Source organism: Hydra vulgaris, chromosome 09 (assembly GCF_038396675.1).
Source record: "Hydra vulgaris chromosome 09, alternate assembly HydraT2T_AEP".
Taxonomy (NCBI): Eukaryota; Metazoa; Cnidaria; class Hydrozoa; order Anthoathecata; family Hydridae; genus Hydra; species Hydra vulgaris.
The window spans coordinates 49387719-49408885 of record NC_088928.1 but is presented as its reverse complement, the minus strand read 5'-3'; the positions used below and the strand labels follow the sequence as shown (position 1 = coordinate 49408885).

Here is a 21167-nt window from a genome sequence, read left to right as displayed (position 1 = left end):
AAACAAAACTGCTTTATATATATATATATATATATATATATATATATATATATATATATTATATATATATATATATATATATATATATATTTACATACATATAAATATATATATATATACATATATATATATATAAATATATATATATATATATATATATATATATATATATATATATATATATATATATATATATATATATATACATATATATATATATATATATATATATATATATATATATATATATATATATATATATATATATATATATATATATATATATATATATATATATATATATATATATATATATATATATTAGGGTCTCGAAATAGCAAAATACATAGATTAAAATTACAAATTATAGTATTGAAAACAATAACGAAATCTTATCGTTGTTGTAAATATAATACTTCTATTGCAACAATTTAAACATTCATCTAAAAAAAACTTCGCCTAAAATAATTTTAGTTATCCACGATTTGTTCTTGTTGCCCAGGTTGGTCTGTTGTCTCCATCATAAATTACCAAGTTTCCATCTGTTTGCATTACCAAACGATGAGGCTTTAACCCTTTGCGACCAGTACCACTTGCCCAAAGTGCTCTGTTATAAACATCGTATATAACAAAATTTCCATCATTTTGCATTACAGCTTTTCTTGGATGAGTTCCTTTGTTTGTAGTACCACTTGCCCAAAGTGCATTTATTGGTACCCATTGTTGAGTCACATAAATAACAAAGTTTCCATCAACTTGCATAACTGCAAAATATCCGTTACCTGATGAAAGGTAATTTCCAACATAGAGAGTTTGTCCATCACGTAAAGTATTTCCTCTGTTTACGTTCGGAACGAACTGAAAATTATAATGTTATTGTCTTTTAGTTAATCAAATAATATAAATTAGAAAATGAACATGCATTTTCAAAAATTTTGTTTGAAAATAACAGAAAGAAAAAATATCAAAACATGAAGAAGTATTCACTTAATAGTGTTAATTAACTTTACAAAAATTTATAGAAAATATAATTTTACAAAAGATCATCATTCATGTTATGTAATGCTATATAGGCAAATATATATAACATCACATAACATATTACACATCACCATAAACTCACAATAAACATAAGTAAACCACAATAAATTACCTGTACGTTTCTTTTTACTGCTGTACTGTTTTTAACACTTAACGACCATAAACCTAATTACAATACGTAGAAAGATATATAGAAGATAATTAAACATTTATTAACTTTTTTATGTGTTTTAAGACAGCTTTACCTGTTTTAAATCTTGTCGTAAATTTTACTTTATTAAATTTTTAATACGAAAAGTTAAAAAAGGTTTTTACATTGCCTGACTATAGTGACGCAATATAAGTCAATTGACTTTTTTTAGGAAAAGATTCAAATAAGTTTATTTTTCAAGACTTCTTTCAAGCATAAAAATAAATAAAAATAGATTGTATATTGGGCTTTGTGAAATTTGCAATGTTTGCTAGCTTTGATTAAAGTTCGTTATGAATTATTTAGATGAAGTTGTATTTATAAGAAACAGATAGAAGGCATGTAACTATATATAGTGGACCAGAGTGACCGCCAGTGACCACACTGTGGACCAGAGTGACCGCCAGGTTAAGTTGTTCCCCAGGTCTGATTTTTCTTTTTCAATAGTTGGGTATACATTAGTAGACACCATTTATGACATTAAAAACTTCTGAGTGATTGGACAAAGTCAAAAAAAATTTGCTCAAAAATATTTATTTTTAGCCATAAAAATCTTAATAAATTAGGTGAAAACTCGGTTGAAAGTCCGCGAAACTATTAAATTGTATATACAATGGCGGACTGTTTACATAAAACGTGTGCTGTTTGTCTTACACAGTTCGGGAAAAAGTCATCTAAAATTCAAAAGATCACTCCAGCAATTGAAACAAAGATAAAAACTTTCGTCTGGAGTCAGTATAGTTTAGATGTAACCAACTATCCCAAGGTTATTTGTAACAATTGCCACAGAAACCTCTATGATCTCGACAAGAACAAAGTGGAGTACCTAGGGAACTGGATAGTGAAGATATCCAAGGTAAAATTCATGTTAGTCTGTTTTTTTATGTATAATAATTATTATTAATTTCTAGTTAATACTTTGTTATATTTACAATCACACAGTTTCTTAACTAAAAATATAGAACAGATTTTTTTTTTAATACATGTTATTACAACATTTACTTAGTACATGTTATTAATACATATACATGTATTAAAAAATAATACATGTGTTATTAAAAAAACTTTCAGTTTTTCTATTGTATGCGTAGACTTAAAATGTATATAACTTTATATATTATATATACAGCACGATAAGTATATGTATACACATATACTTAGTTTAAGTATGACATGCATGGAAGTATTTGAGTATAATATGTATGTATGTAGACTACATACATACTACATACATACAACATATATACTACATTGTAGTATATAAATATTAGTTATACAAAACATGTATATAAGGTTGTATAAGATAAACAACTAATTACTATTTATTTATTAACTATTTATTTACTGTTTACAGTGTAAGCTTAAAATTTAATTATATAGTATATATAGTTAAACTTACATAGTGTATAGTAAAATACCATTTAGTATGCTAAAATAATATCACTTACTGATCAATATTTTTTCCATTATTTTAGATTGATAGATTGCATCTTAGAAGATCATCAAATATCAAAGACATTGTTGATGAAATCAGTGCTTCTAATGATTCTGAACATGCAAAGTCTTCCAGACTATGTTCAACATGCTTTGGCTTTGTAGGTTAGAATTTTATTATTATTGTTGTTTTATTTTTTCATATATATAATGCTTCACATAACAAAATTTATTGTACTTAATAAAATATTTAGTTAATTAAAAATTTTGTTCATTTGTTTTCAAACAAAAATATTTAGTGCAAGGAGTGGCTCATATCTGTACAGAGAGCAGAGCTGTGAACAATCTCATTGAAGCGGCAGAACAGCTTGGACCTAAATATTTAGAACGGGTAGCCTCAGGCAAGTATATTAAGCTGTTCTTTAATATAAATACATATTTAAAATTCCAAATAATAAACATATTTTATTTATGTATGTTGCCAGTTGGCTACTCAAGGGTCTCCTTTGAACATTGTGGTTGGAACTCCTGACAAAAAAACTGACCGAATTGAGCTGAAACAGGTGTCCTTTGGTACTGTTATGGAGTTGGTTAAATCTCTTGAGCTTTCAAAAAATCAAACAAAGAATTTTTGTTCCAAATATAGATCTAGTATGGGAACTCAAACCTGTATTGAAGCGAACATCTTTGAAAAAATTGAAGCTCTCCATAACCGTATAAATGAATTTTACACTTCTGAAGAAGTAGGTTTTATGGATGGAGAAGAAGCCATTACTAGAACATTGGTTCATGTAAAAGATACATCTACATTTATACAGCACGTCATTACAGAAAGAGGAATAGATCCACATGACTCCATATTGAGAATAGCTATGGATTCAGGTCAGGGATTCCTTAAAGTTACTGTAAATGTGTTTAATCCCCTGGAAAAAACTTCTTCAGATTCAGAGCTAGATGATGCTGGAGTAAAAAGATCCTTTCTTATAGCAATTGTTGAGGGGGTTTCTAAAGCTAACGATAATCTTTGGAAGCTTATTGAGCCCCTGAATTTAAACGATGTAAAGTTTTACGTTGCATTTGATCTAAAATGTGCAAATTCAGTGTTTGGAATTAATAGTCATGCTGGGAAATACAGTTGTTTATATTGTGAGGGATCCTGCACTCTTGAGCCTGGAATTAAACGAACACTTAGGTCATTGGATGATCATTATAACAACTTTACCCTTGACGGAAAGAAGAAGTCAAAAATGTCACACTTTAAAAATGTTACAAATCCAAGACTTTTGTACAAAGAGGAAGATCCTGAAACTCTTCTCGAAGAGTTGGTTCCTGTTCCTGAGCTCCATGTTCTAATGGGAATAGTAAATAAACTTGCAGTACTTCTAGTTAGTGTATGGCCTTTGTTTGAGAAGTGGTTACAATCAAACTACATCATGTTTCGAGGATACCAAGGCATAGGGCTTGACGGAAACAATGCAAGCAAGTTCCTGAAGTTGGTGGATATACTTGAAAGAGATATTATAAACAATGGAAAGTATGACTTACTACCAATAGTAAACTGTGTTAGAAAGTTTAAATGCCTTCAAGCAGAAGCATTTGGTATGGTAGCAGGGGATAACATCAGCACTGCTGTTCTGGAGTTTAAAAAGTCCTATGCAGATTTGATTGAATACGTGCATGCCACATTTGAGGGTATCAAGCTCAGTGTTACATGGAAAGTTCACATAGCAGTATGTCATATACTTCCTTTTCTTCATTCTACTGACTGCGGCCTAGGAGTTTACTGTGAGCAAACAGGAGAAGCTATTCATCATGAATTCAAAAAAACATGGAATAGATACAAACGAAGAGTTAACCATTTGCATCAAAAAACATTAAATAAACTGAATAATTATATAATTTAATTTAATGTTTATAATTTCAAGTATATATTGTAAAGTATATTGTTTATAGATTTAGACTTATATTATAACTAGTTAACATAAAGCTTTTTTACTTTGTGCTTTTATTTGTATAGGATAAGTTACACCTATTTTTTAATTTTTTTTTTTCAATTTTTTTTAACACCCTAGAAGTTTTAAATGTTATAAATAGTGTCTTCCCAAAATGTTATAAATAGTGTCTTCCCAAAATGTTAGAAATAGTGTATACCCAACTATTGAAAAAAAAAACCAGACCTAGGGAACATTTTAATCTGGTGGTCACTCTGGTCCACAGTGCTAAGTATAGCTATTTTTTGATTTTTTTGTCTCATTTTTTTTTTGAAAATTCCAACACCCCAGAAGTTCTAAATGTTATAAATGGTGTCTACTAATGTATATCTAGCTATTGCAAAAAAAAAATTAGACCTGGGGAACAACTCAACCTGGCGGTCACTCTGGTCCACAGTGTATATGACAGCTGTGTTAATAACATTAAATGGGAAAAGCATCCTAAAATTTTTTAATAGTTATAATAGTTGATTTTTTATTTTTATCTTTTAATTTTTTACAAGCTTAAGTAAACGGTGTAATTTTTAACATTTGTTAAAAACTTTAGTTATAATAATAAATGTTTTTAATTTTAATTTCGCTAAAACGTTTGTTCAATCCATTTCTTATAAGATAATTTTAAGTAACAAATAAATTATAAGTATGTAGAACAGTTTAAAAGTTTCACTAAAGTTTTAACGATGACAAACATTAAATTTGAATTCGTTTTAATCAAATTCGATTTATTAATTTAAAAAAACTGATAAGTTAAGAAATAACAAAATGGTTAACGTTACAGTTTTAAACTTAGGTTAAAATAAAATAGATAAGGAATTAAATAAAAATATTTCTTCAAAACAAGATCAACAAAAAAATTAAATTTGCAAGATCGGTAAGAAAAAACAAGGTAAAAAAACCGCTCTCAGATGCAGACGATAGATGAGAAGTTGGGAAGTCTAAAGATTCTTTTTTTTAAACCGTAATGTAAAGTAGATGTAAATTCGAAAGCACACATCAATAAAATAACATTATATAAACAGTGACAAAATCAGGGGAGGTGGGAGGGAGTAAGAATCATCACCCCCACTCCGACACCGCAATAATCTTAAAGTCCTAAAATAACTTATATAAAAAAAGGAAGAGAGGACTTTTTTTTTTAGAAGACGCAAATGTGATACTGAGAAACAAAGTATCTATGGTTCAAACCTTTCATTTAAGCAAGTTTTGCGACATCGGTTAGAAATGACGCTTGAACTTTCAAATAAATGCTCGTCCACGGTGTTCTGTGATAAGATCGTAATGGAAAATTTTATTTAACCTAAGTAAAATTTACAAACAAAAATTTTTTAAAAAAGGTTTTAAAAGTGTCAAAATGAAAACATTTACTCTATTAAATAAAAAAATCTTTTTTATCAAAAACATTTAAAAAAACTGACAACAGATACATAAATACCTGGACAATAATTAGCACATGGTATACTCTGAACTAATTGAACACCTTTACATTTGTGTGCCGGTGTGCAAGTTCGTGTACGTGTGCTTATTGAACAGTTGCTAAAAGAAGACCACTCGCCAAGATTTTGCCCTTGAACAAAGAAAATACTTAATAAAGAAAAATAAAATAAATATACGAAAACAAAAATAAATTAACTAAAATGATTGTATTAAATCTTTTTCAAAGAGAACCAAACTTTATAAAGCTGTATAAGCTCAGGGTTCAACTAGCGTCATAGGGCTAGACAAACCAACCCCTTTCAAAATAATGTTGAAATGGACCAGTTATCTAACACTTGAAATGGGAGTAAGTTTTAATAAATATCTATACTTAAATACTTGTGCGTCTGTTTGTCTATATGTGTGTATATATATATATATATATATATATAAATAAATAAATATATATATATATATATATATATATATATATATATATATATATATATATATATATATATATATATATATATATATATATATATGTATATATATATATATATATATATATATATATATATATATATATATATATATATATATATATATATATATATATCTTTAAAAGTGTTTAGATTAAAAAAAAATTATCAAAACAAAAATTACTTAGTAATTACCTATGGAAAAAGAAAATAAGGTCACAAACAAGAAACCAACTGAATACTTCATTCTAAATATAGTAAAAAAAAACTTTGTACTAATCGTACTTAATAATTTTCTTCTGAAATAGAAAAAAAATTGTAGCGCTAGTAGGTAAAGGCTAGAGTTAAAAAAGTAAAGTTAAAATTTGAAAGGCAAAAACAATGTTAAAGACATTTTATATATTCTTTTATAATTATATTAGGCTTTTAATTAAAGAAATTAAAGGTCCAATTCACAAGTTTCTTTGTGAGGCCTTTAATACTTTCTCTCAACGCATATTGAGGGCTTGGATCCAGAACAACGTATGTGCACTTTTCAACATTTTGAGAAATAGCAATTTGAAATCTTCAATCATACATTTAAAATCTAATTCGTTTGGAAATTTTGTGTTAGGGTAGAGTGGTACTGAATGACCTTGTACTGAACGAACTATTTGGAAAAAAAGAACTTTACAAGCGGTGAATTGCTTTTTTTTCCTTGCATATACATTTTATATACTCAAAGTTTCTTTAGTATTTTTGTTTAACTTTATTTGGAATAATGCCTTTATACTTTTATTTTGTATTTTTTTAATACAAAAGTTTAATAATATCTACATATCTCGAGATTTAACAGGTGCTGAGTGTCAACAGGATTTCATACTCACAACAGAACGAAATAAACTTAATAATGCCCTTAAGGAGACGGATCTCTTTTGGTATTGTATCCGTGGAAATCAGATCCAAAAATTTAAAAATAAACTAATCGAATTTAGGCAGTAAGGCTAATTGTCTGTTATCTATGAGTAATATTGAAAAAATAAGTTAAATGTAACTAAATGACACATCTCTTGACAACAAGTTTAGTGAGTTTAAACTAGTAGTTGCAACTTACAATCCTACAATCATTAGCATTACTAAAACATGGTTCAAACCTACTTCTCTCTGCAATTTGTATGGTTATTGTTTATATAAAAAAGATAGATGCGATAATCGTCGAGGTGAACGTGTATGTATTTTTATTGGTTCCAAAATAATTTCATATGAACTTAACGATAATGCATTTACAGGGAGTCAAACAGAGCATGTCTGGGCTGTTGTCTAGTTTGGTCATGATAAATGACTCTTTGGATGTATTTATTGACCTTAATTTCATGGATATGACAGTTATTGAAAATGTATTTAAAACTGCAAAATAATAAGTTGACCTAAAAGGTTTTAAAGATCTAATTATATTTGGAGTTTTAATTTTCCTGAAATAAGTTGATCCAATGGATCTATAAACTCTGTTAAAAGAAAATCACGCATTGAGCATGATTTCTATTGAATAATAAATGAAAATTACATATATCAGCATTTTAATTTCTCAACATTTTAAAAAACAAATAAATTTGCCATAATTATTTTAGATTTAATATTCACCACTTCGTCAGCAAATATAAGTGCTATAGATAAAATATTTGTTTTAGGAAACATAAACAGAGGTGATTTGATATTATGTTTTGATTTTATTTTTAAAAATAAAACAAAGATTGTAAACACAAAGGAAAACAAATTTGCATATAGTAAAGCTGATTGTAATAGTATTGGAGATTTTCTTACAAATGTTGATTGGCTTTCATACCAAAAGTGTTCAAGAAATGCATGACGAGTTAATTTATTATATTGAAGAAGCGTGTAAATAATATGTACCTATAAATAACTCATTTGTAAATTCATCATCAAGAAATATGTTGCTAAACAAATGCCTTATCTCACTCATTAGAAAAAAGCAGAATTTAAGACACATAATTTGTTCAAGTAAATGGAAAAACTCAAATCTTTGTAGCAAATATAAACAATTGTCAAAAAGACTTTCAATTGAAATTTCCATAGCAAGACGAAACCATGAGTTAATGATTGTTGATAAAGCAAAAAGAACCCTAATTGAATATATAGATATATGATTTCTCAACAATATGTAAAAGACTATAAAAGCTCTGTGGCAAGCAAGTGGTGAAATAACTCAAGATCTTAAAAAAATTGCTGATCTACTAAACATAAGCTTTCTAAATATTTTTGTAAAGGAAAGTAAAAATCGCATTCCATTTTTTTTTCACCTATAATTTAATTCCTGAAGATATTCATTATGATGATGCTCTAGATAGGCTAAAAAATCTTGATCAAAACAAAGCATATGGAGTTGACAAGTTACATCCATATATCTTAAAAAACTGTGCTACTGCTTTTGCTCTTTCTCTCATACTAATTTTTATGGAGTCAATAGAAAAAAGTCAACCACCAAATCAACTTAATTCAGCAAATATGCACTATATAAAAAAAGTGACAAAACTGATTCTGAAAATTAAAGACCAATATCACTTCCTTGTATTACTTTTAAAATACTTCAAAAAATAATTAAAAAAAGTTAGAAAAATATCTTCACGACAATAATATTATAGCTAATGAACAGCACGGTTTCGTTCCAAATCCATAATACTATATTTTTTTATATCAATTATTGGTGTTTAGCTGCATATATTCTTGTGAAAATGGAGGAACGTGCTCGAACATTACAGACTGCTACTGCAACCCAGTATGTTTCAAAATTACAGCTTGTTAGTGGAGTAGACCTGCATAAATTAAATTTTAGCAAATGGGACACTAATCATAAATCACTTTCTTCCGTGGAGTAATTCCGTAAAGTATGCATATATTATTTACAGATATTGTATGCCCACAAATGATTTATTTATGGATGAGTCTAAACATATGTATCATTCATTATTCATATGAACCACCTTTAGAATTAAAGTAAGCAGAGCATTATTTTGAGGATTTGGTTGGTTCTTTTTGCCTATTTACTGCTGCAATCCACTTGCAGCGCCTCTGACAACTCAAGCGTTTTACTATCTTGATGCTTAATAATAACGGGGAAGCTATGGAAAGATATCTTGTCACCGTCACGTTATCAACTGTTAAAAAACATTCTTGTTATGACAGCAAAAAGATACGCATATAATTTAAACAATTTGAAGTTTATATTATAATTATAATCATTTGGATTCTCTGCAACTTGTTTACACCTTTAGCACAAGTGTTGATTGCCTCTAAATCACACATTCTTCTAAGTTTGTAGTATCGCTTGTTGCCAATTATTATTGTTATAAATTATTATTAAATACTTTTAAAATACTAAAGCAATTTAATAAGTAATTCAGCATATAATTTATATACATAGCATTTTAAAATATTATTACAATTTAATAAGTTATTTAATATGCTTTAAAAACCAAAATGTGTTTACTTTGTATGAGTTATGTATGTTAGCTAATTGACAAAAATATTTTAAAAAAAAAAAGAACCTTACGTGTTATAATACTTAAAAGAAGATGTTCAAAATATAAAACAGAAATAAGTCTATTTTTGAATGCTTTAGAGTACTTGATATACAGTTTACTTATTTGCACATAACTTTTAAATTATAGGTAATGCTCGAAATAAGTAAATTGTATATAAACTACGATTTTAACGTCACATGATAGAACACCATCTACATGTGATTATAAGGCCGGGTGATTAAAAAAAAGTAATTGCTTGTACTTAGGAATTAGTCAGCTTTACGTGAATAAAAAAATTCAAAAATTTTGCTTAAGTTTCTACTCACGTAAAGCTAAGTAATAACTGAGTAAATTGCTTAACTTTACGTAAATAAAATTTGCGCAAAACTGCTGAAGTTTTTATTCACGTAAAACTAACCAATTAATGAGTAAAAGCAATTGTTTTTTTTATTCACCCGGTCTATTCAGTGTTTTTTGATTGTTATTGGTGGATTTTTGTCAGCGTTTTCATTCTCCAATTTAAAAAAGTTCGGTTTTAATTAATTGACTCTTTATTACTTTAGGTGTAGCACTGAATGAAATTTTTTAAAGAAGTAGTATTAAAATGTAAACAAAATTTCTATATCTTCCAGACTTGACCATGTATGCCTGGCGGTCTTCAGTTAAAAATTTTAAACCTAAAAGTACACTATTATTTTCTAGTTTAGAAACGAGTTGAATATGAATATCCCGTTTGATTATTCTCTTTGGATGTCGTAACATTTTATATCTAAAATCATTAATATAAAGAAACATTAGTAAAAAGTTTAAAAACAAAAAACACATTTGCTAATAGAGATCTTTTTAAAAGAACAACTTTACTATTAAAAAAACACTGTTTTTAATTTTTAACTTCAAAATGTTTATCGCTAGTTTATCAACATATACGTCTTTCAAAGAAAGCGAGCGTTAATGTAAACTTTATTTATTTTAAATTCAAAAAAAAATTATTTTTAATTTTAAGATCTATGCTGTTATATTATTATTGGTTAGCATAAAGATATATTCACTAATGAAAGTATAATTTGGCGCCCATTTATTATTTAACGCTGTCTATATATACATATATATATATATATATATATATATATATATATATATATATATATATATATATATATATATATATATATATATATATATATATATATACACGAAACAATACTGTCTAATGTTGGATATAGCTCCTTAACTTTCATTTTGTTGAGCACTCTATTTATGAGATGTGTCATTACTGTTTGCGTAATGCTAGCCCACTACTCTGTAGTTTGTGCACTTTGGCATGGCACAACAAATCTTTTAAATTGCATTAAATTAGTTTTCTAGTTTCACTGCTAATATTTGGTCTCATAACAATTAATACATTATTGAAGAGTCCTAAAGGACGAAACAATTTTGTCTAATGTTGGATATATATATATATATATATATATATATATATATATATATATATATATATATATATATATTATATATATATATATATATATATATATATATATATATATATATATATATATATATAAACACATGAATATATATATGAATATATATAAATATATATATATATATATATATATATATATATATATATATATATATATATTTATATATATATATATATATATATAAACACATTAATATATATATGAATATATATAAATATATATATATATATATATATATATATATATATATATATATATATATATTTATATATATTTATAAACACATGAATATATATAAATATATATATATATATATATATATATATATATATATATATATATATATTATATATATATATATATATATATTTCACAATTATAATATTATATAGTTCACAATGTTAAACTTCTATTCCTCCAACAAAACTTCGCAAAAAAAAATATTAAGTTCATTTCATTTTATTATTATAACTTTTTACATTACCGTGTTCTTGCAATGTATTTTTTTAATATATTTTTTAAGTTTATTCTAATAGATACATCAAAGTACATATGACAACTGATATGCCACATGCATCGACTTATGTAAGAAAAAGTGCATCTTGACAGATTTAGCAAAAATGGAATATGTACGCCTATCGACTGATTTAGGAAATAGCGCAGTGAACCATGCATACATCGACTAAAAAATTCGGTTCACGCACGCAATCTTTTAAATAACAATAATTTTTCTAAATAAAACAAGTGTTTGAATGAGTCTAAAGTGAAAGCGGAGCCCATCGGGTGGTTTCACTCTAAATTTTAACTTTAGTCACTTAATTTTAAATTGACTTTTTTTTTATTCTTATTTTTTATCAATTCAATTAGAATCTTATTTTATCTTTAAAACATATAAAATCTTACTATTTTTAGAATTATTCTTATGAAAAAAAAAATTTCGATTGTAAATATTACTTTTATTTTAATTTTATAAAATGAACAAATTAAAAAAATGCGTATCTCTCACTTACTTAATATTTTTAATTTGTTTCTTGAAAAAAGTTTTTTTTATGCTAGTGTTTTAAATTATTAAAATTAAATTATTAAGAATAGGATTTCGTATGTTCACAAATTTTAAGCTTTTAATCTTGTCTACTATCACAACTTCAAAAACTCCAGCACTCTCCTAAGCTCGTTTTATTTGTTCTGAACAATCTTTTCTTTGCTTTTATAAATAAATTATTTCAAAACTACCCACAATTTTGAATGTCCATGATTTGACACGAAAATTCAAATTAGTTAAGAAACTTCTATTTTAACAAGATTAAAATTATGTGTTTTAAACTAATATTTTTAACTATTTTACCTCTACTGATGTTTTAATCAGCAAATCTCTCTTGCAACTCCAACAAATCTTTTGACCACAAATTTGAGAAGTTACCTTCTATATCTAACACCAGCTAGCGAATGATTTATGTAAAGATAGGAACTTCTAAATATATAGGTCCGATGTTATTAATCCAATAACAAAAATAGATTTTATTGGTCAAATGACCAACCGTTCCTATGAGACGTTCTAATTAGTTTAAATGGAATTTTTTTGTCGTAATAATCTTTCTTTTTACATTATAAGTTTTACTAATTAGCATAAATGACATATTTGTTAATATATAAAGCGAAAGCTGAAATAAGTTTTTTCTTTTGATTATTGAGTTATTGCGTAATTTTCGTTTGATACCGGTCATCTACTTAACGGATAAGTAAACAGTGAATTTTTTAATTGCATGATCACAAGCAGTGTTCAAAAGCATGAAACATGACGTATATGTAGAAATGGGATGAAAAACTATGAAACAAGAAGCAGGATGAATAAAAACGAGCAATTGCTTTTACTCAGTAATTGGTCTGCTTTGAGTAAAAACGTGAATAAAAACTTAATCAATGTGGCCTAAATTTTTAATCACCTAAAGCTGACTAACTACTAAGGGAATTGCAAAACTCTACGTGAATAAAAATTTGAGCAAAACTGCTAAAGTTTTCATTAATGTAAAGCTGATCAAATACTAAGTAAAAGCAATAGCTCATTTTTATTCACCTAGTACCACATAAAACAACCAGTTACATCCAAAAAATAAGCAGGCTAATATGTTATGCATTATTAATAAGAGTATTAAAGCCCAAATCTCTGGACTTTGAACTCCATATATCTCAGGGGTACCATTGAAGTTACAACACACTTTGTGATTATTTTCAAATATTTTGATTTCACATTTTAATCATCCAGCCAATAAAATGTAAAAACTACGAAAGAAAGACTGGGACCTTGCATTACGTCGCGCGCAAGCAAGTTTTTTATAAGAGAGTTTTGAAGTTTGTATAACGGTGATAGCATATTTTGTATTCTATATTATTGATGTACTTGTTGTTATAAAATATTGTATTTTCAAAATCACAATGATCAGGGATTGAAAAAGTTTATATTGTTCTTTTACTTTTTCTGATTGAATTTTCATTTTATATTAAAAATAATTTATTATCTAATTTTAATGCAAAAATATTATATTCAATAACAGTTTTATAAATAAAGCTTATCCTTTCCTAATAAGCAAAAATCTACTATTAACAATCAAAGAGAGATATTACGTTTTATAAGAAAGGGAAAGGAATAAAATAAATAAGCTTTTATTATTATAGTTATTATTGTATTATTTTTTTTTTTTCAAGTTATTCGTAACAATTATGTGTTGCCAAGATAAAATTGATTTTAATTAAAAATATTTGAAACTTTCAACCTTATAGTTATAAGGTTATTCGTTGAGTTAGATGATCTTAAAGCCGGAGGTAGATGCGTGCATTTTATTTGATAACTTTTTAGATTTTAATCTACGCAAAGAAATTGGCTCAATAACAAACTATTTTCAGTTGTTATTGAGTTGGTGATATTCATATAACCTGCTATATACTAACCAATTATAGGTATAAAAATGATGAATAAAAGTTGTGCCCCATAATGAAGGAGGTTATTATTAAAAAAATAATAATAATTAATATAAAACGCAGTTATGGCTTTCCCGTAAAAACTAATTATTAGTTATATTGAATTCCCAAACTATTAACTCACACTACTTTAATACTAAAATCGTAATTAAACATGGTTATGATAATAAATAAAGATTTAAAGATAATCAGAAATTGATAAATTTATTTCTAACTCTACAATTCTTAAGATATATACGTAAGTTGACTAAGCTCTTTTTAATTGCTTAGAACATTTATAAACAATTGTAGCATCAATTTCTAACAATATAAGCTAGAATGTGTAAATTAGGGTGATTTCCTGTAGCACGAATGAATAACCTTTTGCCTAATAATGACTAAAATGACGTTTATACCATTAAAATATTAAAATAGGTCACGCATGAACCAAATACAAATTGTATTAACAATATATATACACATACATTTTATTATTTTTTTTTTTTACACAACTTCTATAAATTTACATATCATTACGTTACAACAACATGACGTAATATAATGCAACGTAAAAAATAAAATAATCTAAAACATAATATTGCCACGTATAATATTATGTTATAGATTTTTTACAACATATCATAATAAAAAGTGTAACACCAAACAATGCTAGACTCGGAAATTGTGGAAGACCTTGCATCAATAGACCGAGAGAAAAATCAAAAACTAGTAAAATTTGTATTAAAGACAGAAGAAAAATGACGAAAACACATATAAAAACAAAACAAGGGTACAAAAACATACAAAAACATACAAAAAAAACATACAAACATAAAAAAACATACAAAACAAAAACATACAAAACAAAAAATACAAAAACAAAAAAAAACATACAAAACATAAAAAAAGAAAAAATCAAAAAAACATACAAAACAAAAACATACAAAAAAAACAACAACATACAAACATACAAAAACATACAAACATACAAAAAAAACATACAAACATACAAAAACATACAAAAACATACAAAAACATACAAAAACATACAAAAACATACAAAAACATACAAAAACATACAAAAACATACAAAAACATACAAAAACATACAAAAACATACAAAAACATACAAAAACATACAAAAACATACAAAAACATACAAAAACATACAAAAACATACAAAAACATATAAAAACATACAAAAACATACAAAAACATACAAAAACATACAAAAACATACAAAAACATACAAAAACATACAAAATCATACAAAAGCAAGGGTAATGATTTCTAACAAAACAAAAAGACGTCGTGTTGTTCTTCTTCGAGCGGCTCATTAAAAGCCTATCACTTTTTCATACATAAAAATCCGCGCAATTATCTTAGAAAAATAAATTTTTTTAAATAAAAGTGTTTTAACCAAACTAAAAAAAATGCAATAAACAAAAGTTCTTTACTCTCGCATTAAGGAATCGTTTCTATACAATCTAAACAATAGCATTAAGGAATCGTAGATGTCTCAAGGGGTGTTTAGTTTTTTGGAAAAGGTGACCTTTTTTTTTTTTTTTTTTTTATTTTTTATTTTTTGCTCGTTTACATTTGTCGTATTTTACAAACAAACAAACAAGGCATCTGAAAGAAGATCATGATGATCTTATCATCAGAACCTTTTACAGCTGTGGACATTTTACAGCAAAACAAAAATGAATAAAAAAAATTTCAATAAACAGTTTAATTAAATCTGACGATGCTATATAAATAAAATAAAATTTCGCATAAATAAATCTGACGTTACTATATATAAAATCTATATCATTTATGTATAAGATAAAAACAAAAATTAAAACATTTCATAAAGCGTATTTTACAAAAAAATAAAAGTTCTAAACAAAGATTACGTAGTATCACTTAGAGGTACTTGACTACGTCATCAATAGATAAAATAAAATTTTTCAGTTCATATTTGAAAGTTGGATAAGTGTAAAAAATATAAAAACTTAACAAAACAATCTTATTCCAAAGATACGGTGCGCGATAAGCGATGCAAAACTTATTAAACTTGGTTCGACAAAAAGGTTCATATATGAGGAAATTATTTCTAAGTGTATATTTATTTATTGGTTTTTCACAAAAGAGATCTTTAAAGACAGATAAGAATAAGTCATTTTTCCACAAATACATAAAGCATAAGACATTAAACACATTAAGCTCATATATATTGAGAATTTTCATTTCAATAAAAAAAGGTTTGGATTGAGTGTATCCATCCGCAAAATTAATTAAACGGGTCGCCTAAACGGCGGTAAAGACATTGTAACTTACTTTTTTCTGTGCTTGCCCATACAATATTTGCATATTTTAAATAACTATGTATAAATGAGAAGTAGAGTTCTGTTAAACTTTTTTTACTTAAACATGTTCTGGATTTGCAAAAAAATCCAATGCTTTTGGAATTTTTTGTACTAATATAGTCAATATGTGCTTTCCATGTGATGTTTTCATCAAGAAAAACACCCAAAAACTTAGTGACGTAGTGTCTTTTTATCTTAGTATCATCAATAATGATTTTGGGCAAATTTGAAGCGAAAATAAGCTTTTTTTGAGACAGAATGGAACAAAATCCATTTTGTTTTGTTACTGTTTAGAGTTAGTTTATTGCATTTGAACCACTTGGATATATTTTTAAGTTGCTCGTTCATGCTAGAGAAGAGTTTGTAAGTATCATTATTGGAAAAAAATAAGTTGATATCATCAGCAAACATGATACTCATTAAATTTGAGGCTTCATTTAGGTTGTTTATATAAATCAAGAACAACAGTGGTCCCAAAATGGAGCCTTGGGGAACGCCGTATGAAATATTTAGAAACTCATTAGAATAATTATTTGTAGTTTTTTCTCATAATCAACAAATCAATAAACAGATAAATTAAATCAATAAACGATAATCTTTTCTCCTAACTAAAACTCTGCTATTTACAAACTTTTCCTCAATATATATACTCTATGCTTTTCCTAAAATATCCTTCAAAACACCGTCATAAATCACCGCAAAAACATATTTACAATTATTATTGGTAAAAAATATTAAAGCTATTAAATCTCTAACGTCATTAAATGTTCTAGAACTTTCCGGAATTACACTCCTCCTTGATCCTTACGGATCATCCAAATAGCAATCAAAGTATTTCGAAGGCATGCGCCGTTCCCGACCACTCCGTTGCAAAAGCATGTCGATTTCTTAAGGTCTATCTTCAGCTTCGACATTTTCTTCGTTCGTCTCTAATACATCTTTAACTTGCTCTCCTTGATTTTTAGCGTTCTCTAGACCAGTTTCAGTATTCATCTCTATTTTCACATCAGGGATAATGCAGGACTGAGTATCATTTCGAGGTCTAACGTGTTTCACATGACGCGGAATGCCGTTCACCTCTACGATTTGTTTCAACGCATTCCGAGTTATCGTAGCTGGTTGCCACTTTGTATAGCACCTCGCATTTGGTGGTTTCAGCCAGACTTTATCGCCGATTCTAAACCTCTTGTTCAAGACATTTTGCGCAGGAAGATTCTCTTTTCCCAATCCTTTCACACCAATGGTATAACTGTATATTTTGTCCATTGGACTTGCACCATTTTTGTCGGCTGAGACATTGTACCAATATAGTGCTTCCGGTATCGACATTTTCGATCGTTCTGCTATTCTCTTGATCGTACGGTGGTTTCTTTCTACAATTCCATTTCCTTCAGGATAATAAGCGGCTCTAAATCTAATTTGTACTCCCCAACTATCAAGGAAACTCCTTATCTCTTTAGTTTTAAATGTCGGCTCATTGTCAGTCAATATTTCAGACGGTGCTCCACGTTCACAAAAAATAAGACGGACTATTCGGACTATGGCAAGACATCTGTATAAGCTTGATAATTGTCGCCACAACGCGTATTTTGAAGGTCCGCAATCAATTAGACTCAAAAACTTGTCAGTGCCATAATGCGTGATGTCCATGGCCAATCTCTCCCAGTTTCCTTCAACATCCAATTTCCCTTTTTCCCACCGTATTGGCGCTGGATCTATTGACTGACATGGTTTGCAACTTTTTATCACATTTCGAACATCGTTTTCAGTAGCAGTCGGAATTGCATTACGAACAAAGTTTAACGTTCGATTCACTCCGAAATGTCCAGTTCTTTGGTGTATATCGGAAATAGATTCAGCCTTCGTAGCTACGATTCCCATACAACTATTCCGACACTCTGGCACAGTCAGTTTGTTGAGCCATCTGCTGCGAACTCTTGTTAATGCGTCAGCCAAATTATACTTAAAAAGAATGAGTTTTACCTCAACGCTAACATTGTATTCTTCAATTAGCTGTTGCAACACGCTCAGTCTTCTTCGAATCAGCATTTCACCCGTCGCTTTTGGTCTCAACCTTGATTTTCCTGTAAGGGCGTCAGAAACCCAGTGGAATACTGTCACGGAATCGGTAAAAACAGTCACTTTTTTCCACATCAAAGCCATATTCATTCCACGTATCACAGCGTCTAATTCTGCCATGTTTATATGAATATCAGACGTTTCTTTTCGCAGCCATGTTGCATCCTCCACAGTAGTTTCCCCAACTTGAATAAGAGCACCCATCGCTAAAGAACTGGCATCAACCCACAATTTTCCCTCATCACCACACACAGCCCAATCACCACAAGCAGGCTCGCAACGTTCTACCACAGAAAATACTTCTTTAAGCACCCACTTAACGTTCTCATCACAAATTTCATCGTCCCAACCCTTCGTCAGACTGACAGCTTTCCTCTTCAAGAGACTACAAATCACTCGCAGCCAACCACACACGGGTAAATGTCCTACCAGCTGTCCACAGATTGAAAACACAACTCTCCTGGTTAACTTTTGCGAGATAGCATCAACTCGATTCCCTCTGGACCACATAAGTTTGTTACCAACCCAGCGCACACACAATCCTAACACACGAACTCCATCATTACCAATCTGCTCACCTTCTTTACTTTCTAAACCATATTTTAAAATATGGTTTCTCTCGACATAATCAAGACTCACCACACTTTCGTCTACGAAAATGTTGTCAACATAAGCGGACGTTCCACTCTTCACTAATTTGTCTTGATCAATGACGGCACTTACAACGGATTTCATGATCATTGGCGCAACGTTCAATCCGAAACCAAGTCGTGTCAAACAATACCTTTTATTTCGAAACACCACTGTTTGGAAGGGCTAAAGAGATTTATCAGTTTTTGGTTGAAGATAAGCCTTGCGTAAATCAATAATTGCTGGTTTGTTACCCATTCTTCTCCATTCTCTAAGCTTTTCGACACACACATCTGCATCTCTCGTGTATGTCTCAATGAAATCGTTAGCTTCTCTCCAGTCCAGAACAGGTCGGATTTTGTGGTCTTTGTTTCTCTGAATGACAGCCATTAAAGGAATCTGCCCTTTGGGCGGCCCCAATTCATTTTCGTCATACTCTAACAGCCACTTGCGATCAATCCAATCCTGTAGTTCGTTTTCATAGTCTGCTCTTGCGTGTTTTGGAATTCCGTACTGTGCCACTTTATTGCGCAATCGGTCGGGGCTTTCTCCATCTCTCCATTTCCATTTGACTCTCCATTCAACACCATTAAAAACTGCATCGTGATTTTTCTTTTTTATTTCAATTTTCTTAACTTTGTCCTTGTTCAAAGCCGATGCTCCACAGTAACTCAATCCGAACTTCGCTTTTCCCAAAGGAGAAATGGATACTCCTCCTAGTAATTTAATGGAACTCATTCCGAGCATCATATCAACTCCAAACGGTTGGAAGTCCACTAAAATAACTTCATCACGTGCTTTAATGCCATCATCATCAAGAATCACGACCGCTGACCCAGTGCACTGATGAACTTTTCCTTCAAACGTTACTACCTTTTGAGAGTTTGAGTACCTACATTGACTTTTGGGCAGGAATTTTTTATTTAAAATCGTCTTCGAACATCCTGTGTCCACTAAAGCTGTCGCAACCATACCGTTAACTTTTAAACAAATAACAGATAATGCGCTCATTTCACCGTTGTTCAGGAGCGAGGTAGCGCAGATTCCTCGCTCCTGCAATCGTTTCCCTGCAACTTCCAGCATTTCGATGCAATGTGTCCTTCCTCACCACATTTAAAACATCTAACAGTCTTCGGTGACAAATTCTTCGCAAGCAAACAATTCTTTGCAATGTGATTCAAACCTTTGCAATAGTAACACACTAACGCGGTTTTTGTAGCATGGCGTCTAGATACATCGCCAACAGCGTCACTGTCAATCACATTTGCACAGTTCAATGCAGCTCTCACTCTGAGTAACAATATATCAATCGGGTCCATTACTGCTCGAAATCTTGATGATAAAACTTCTGGCAAACCTACAACAAACGCCAAACGCACAGACTCCTCTGATAATTTAGCAAGATAGGCTAATCGTCTTAAATCAGCCAAAAACTCGTCGGCTTTTTCTCCGTCACATAATTTTCGTTTTGTAAACAGTTCATATGCAGTATAGGCATCTACAGAAAACGCCGCTAATAACACACGCTCGACTTGCGCAACATCTTTTTTATCTTCCGCGGTTAAAGCATCGTACACTGCATAAGCAGCTTCTCTG

General features: G+C 28.8%; 2 protein-coding genes and 1 long non-coding RNA gene across 3 annotated transcripts; 1 reads left to right on the top strand and 2 right to left on the bottom strand.

Annotated features, from left to right (window-relative positions):
* Positions 1 to 351: 351 nt before the first annotated feature.
* On the bottom strand, positions 352 to 13058 carry LOC136084842 (uncharacterized). Its single transcript, XM_065805962.1, has 5 exons — positions 12902 to 13058; positions 6747 to 6799; positions 6089 to 6220; positions 1154 to 1206; positions 352 to 858 (listed from the first exon to the last, which is right to left on the bottom strand). Exons 2-5 carry the CDS (start codon positions 6796 to 6798, stop codon positions 475 to 477), a joined length of 621 nt encoding a protein of 206 aa, XP_065662034.1. The 5' UTR covers position 6799; positions 12902 to 13058; the 3' UTR covers positions 352 to 474.
* On the top strand, positions 1622 to 3144 carry LOC136084843 (uncharacterized). Its single transcript, XR_010640893.1, has 3 exons — positions 1622 to 2087; positions 2707 to 2830; positions 2965 to 3144. It is a non-coding gene; the product is annotated as an uncharacterized LOC136084843 (long non-coding RNA).
* Positions 13059 to 17750: 4692 nt separating the features above from the next.
* On the bottom strand, positions 17751 to 19676 carry LOC136085539 (uncharacterized). The gene has a single exon (XM_065806854.1). It carries the CDS (start codon positions 19674 to 19676, stop codon positions 17751 to 17753), a length of 1926 nt encoding a protein of 641 aa, XP_065662926.1.
* Between the last annotated feature and the right edge of the window lie 1491 nt (positions 19677 to 21167).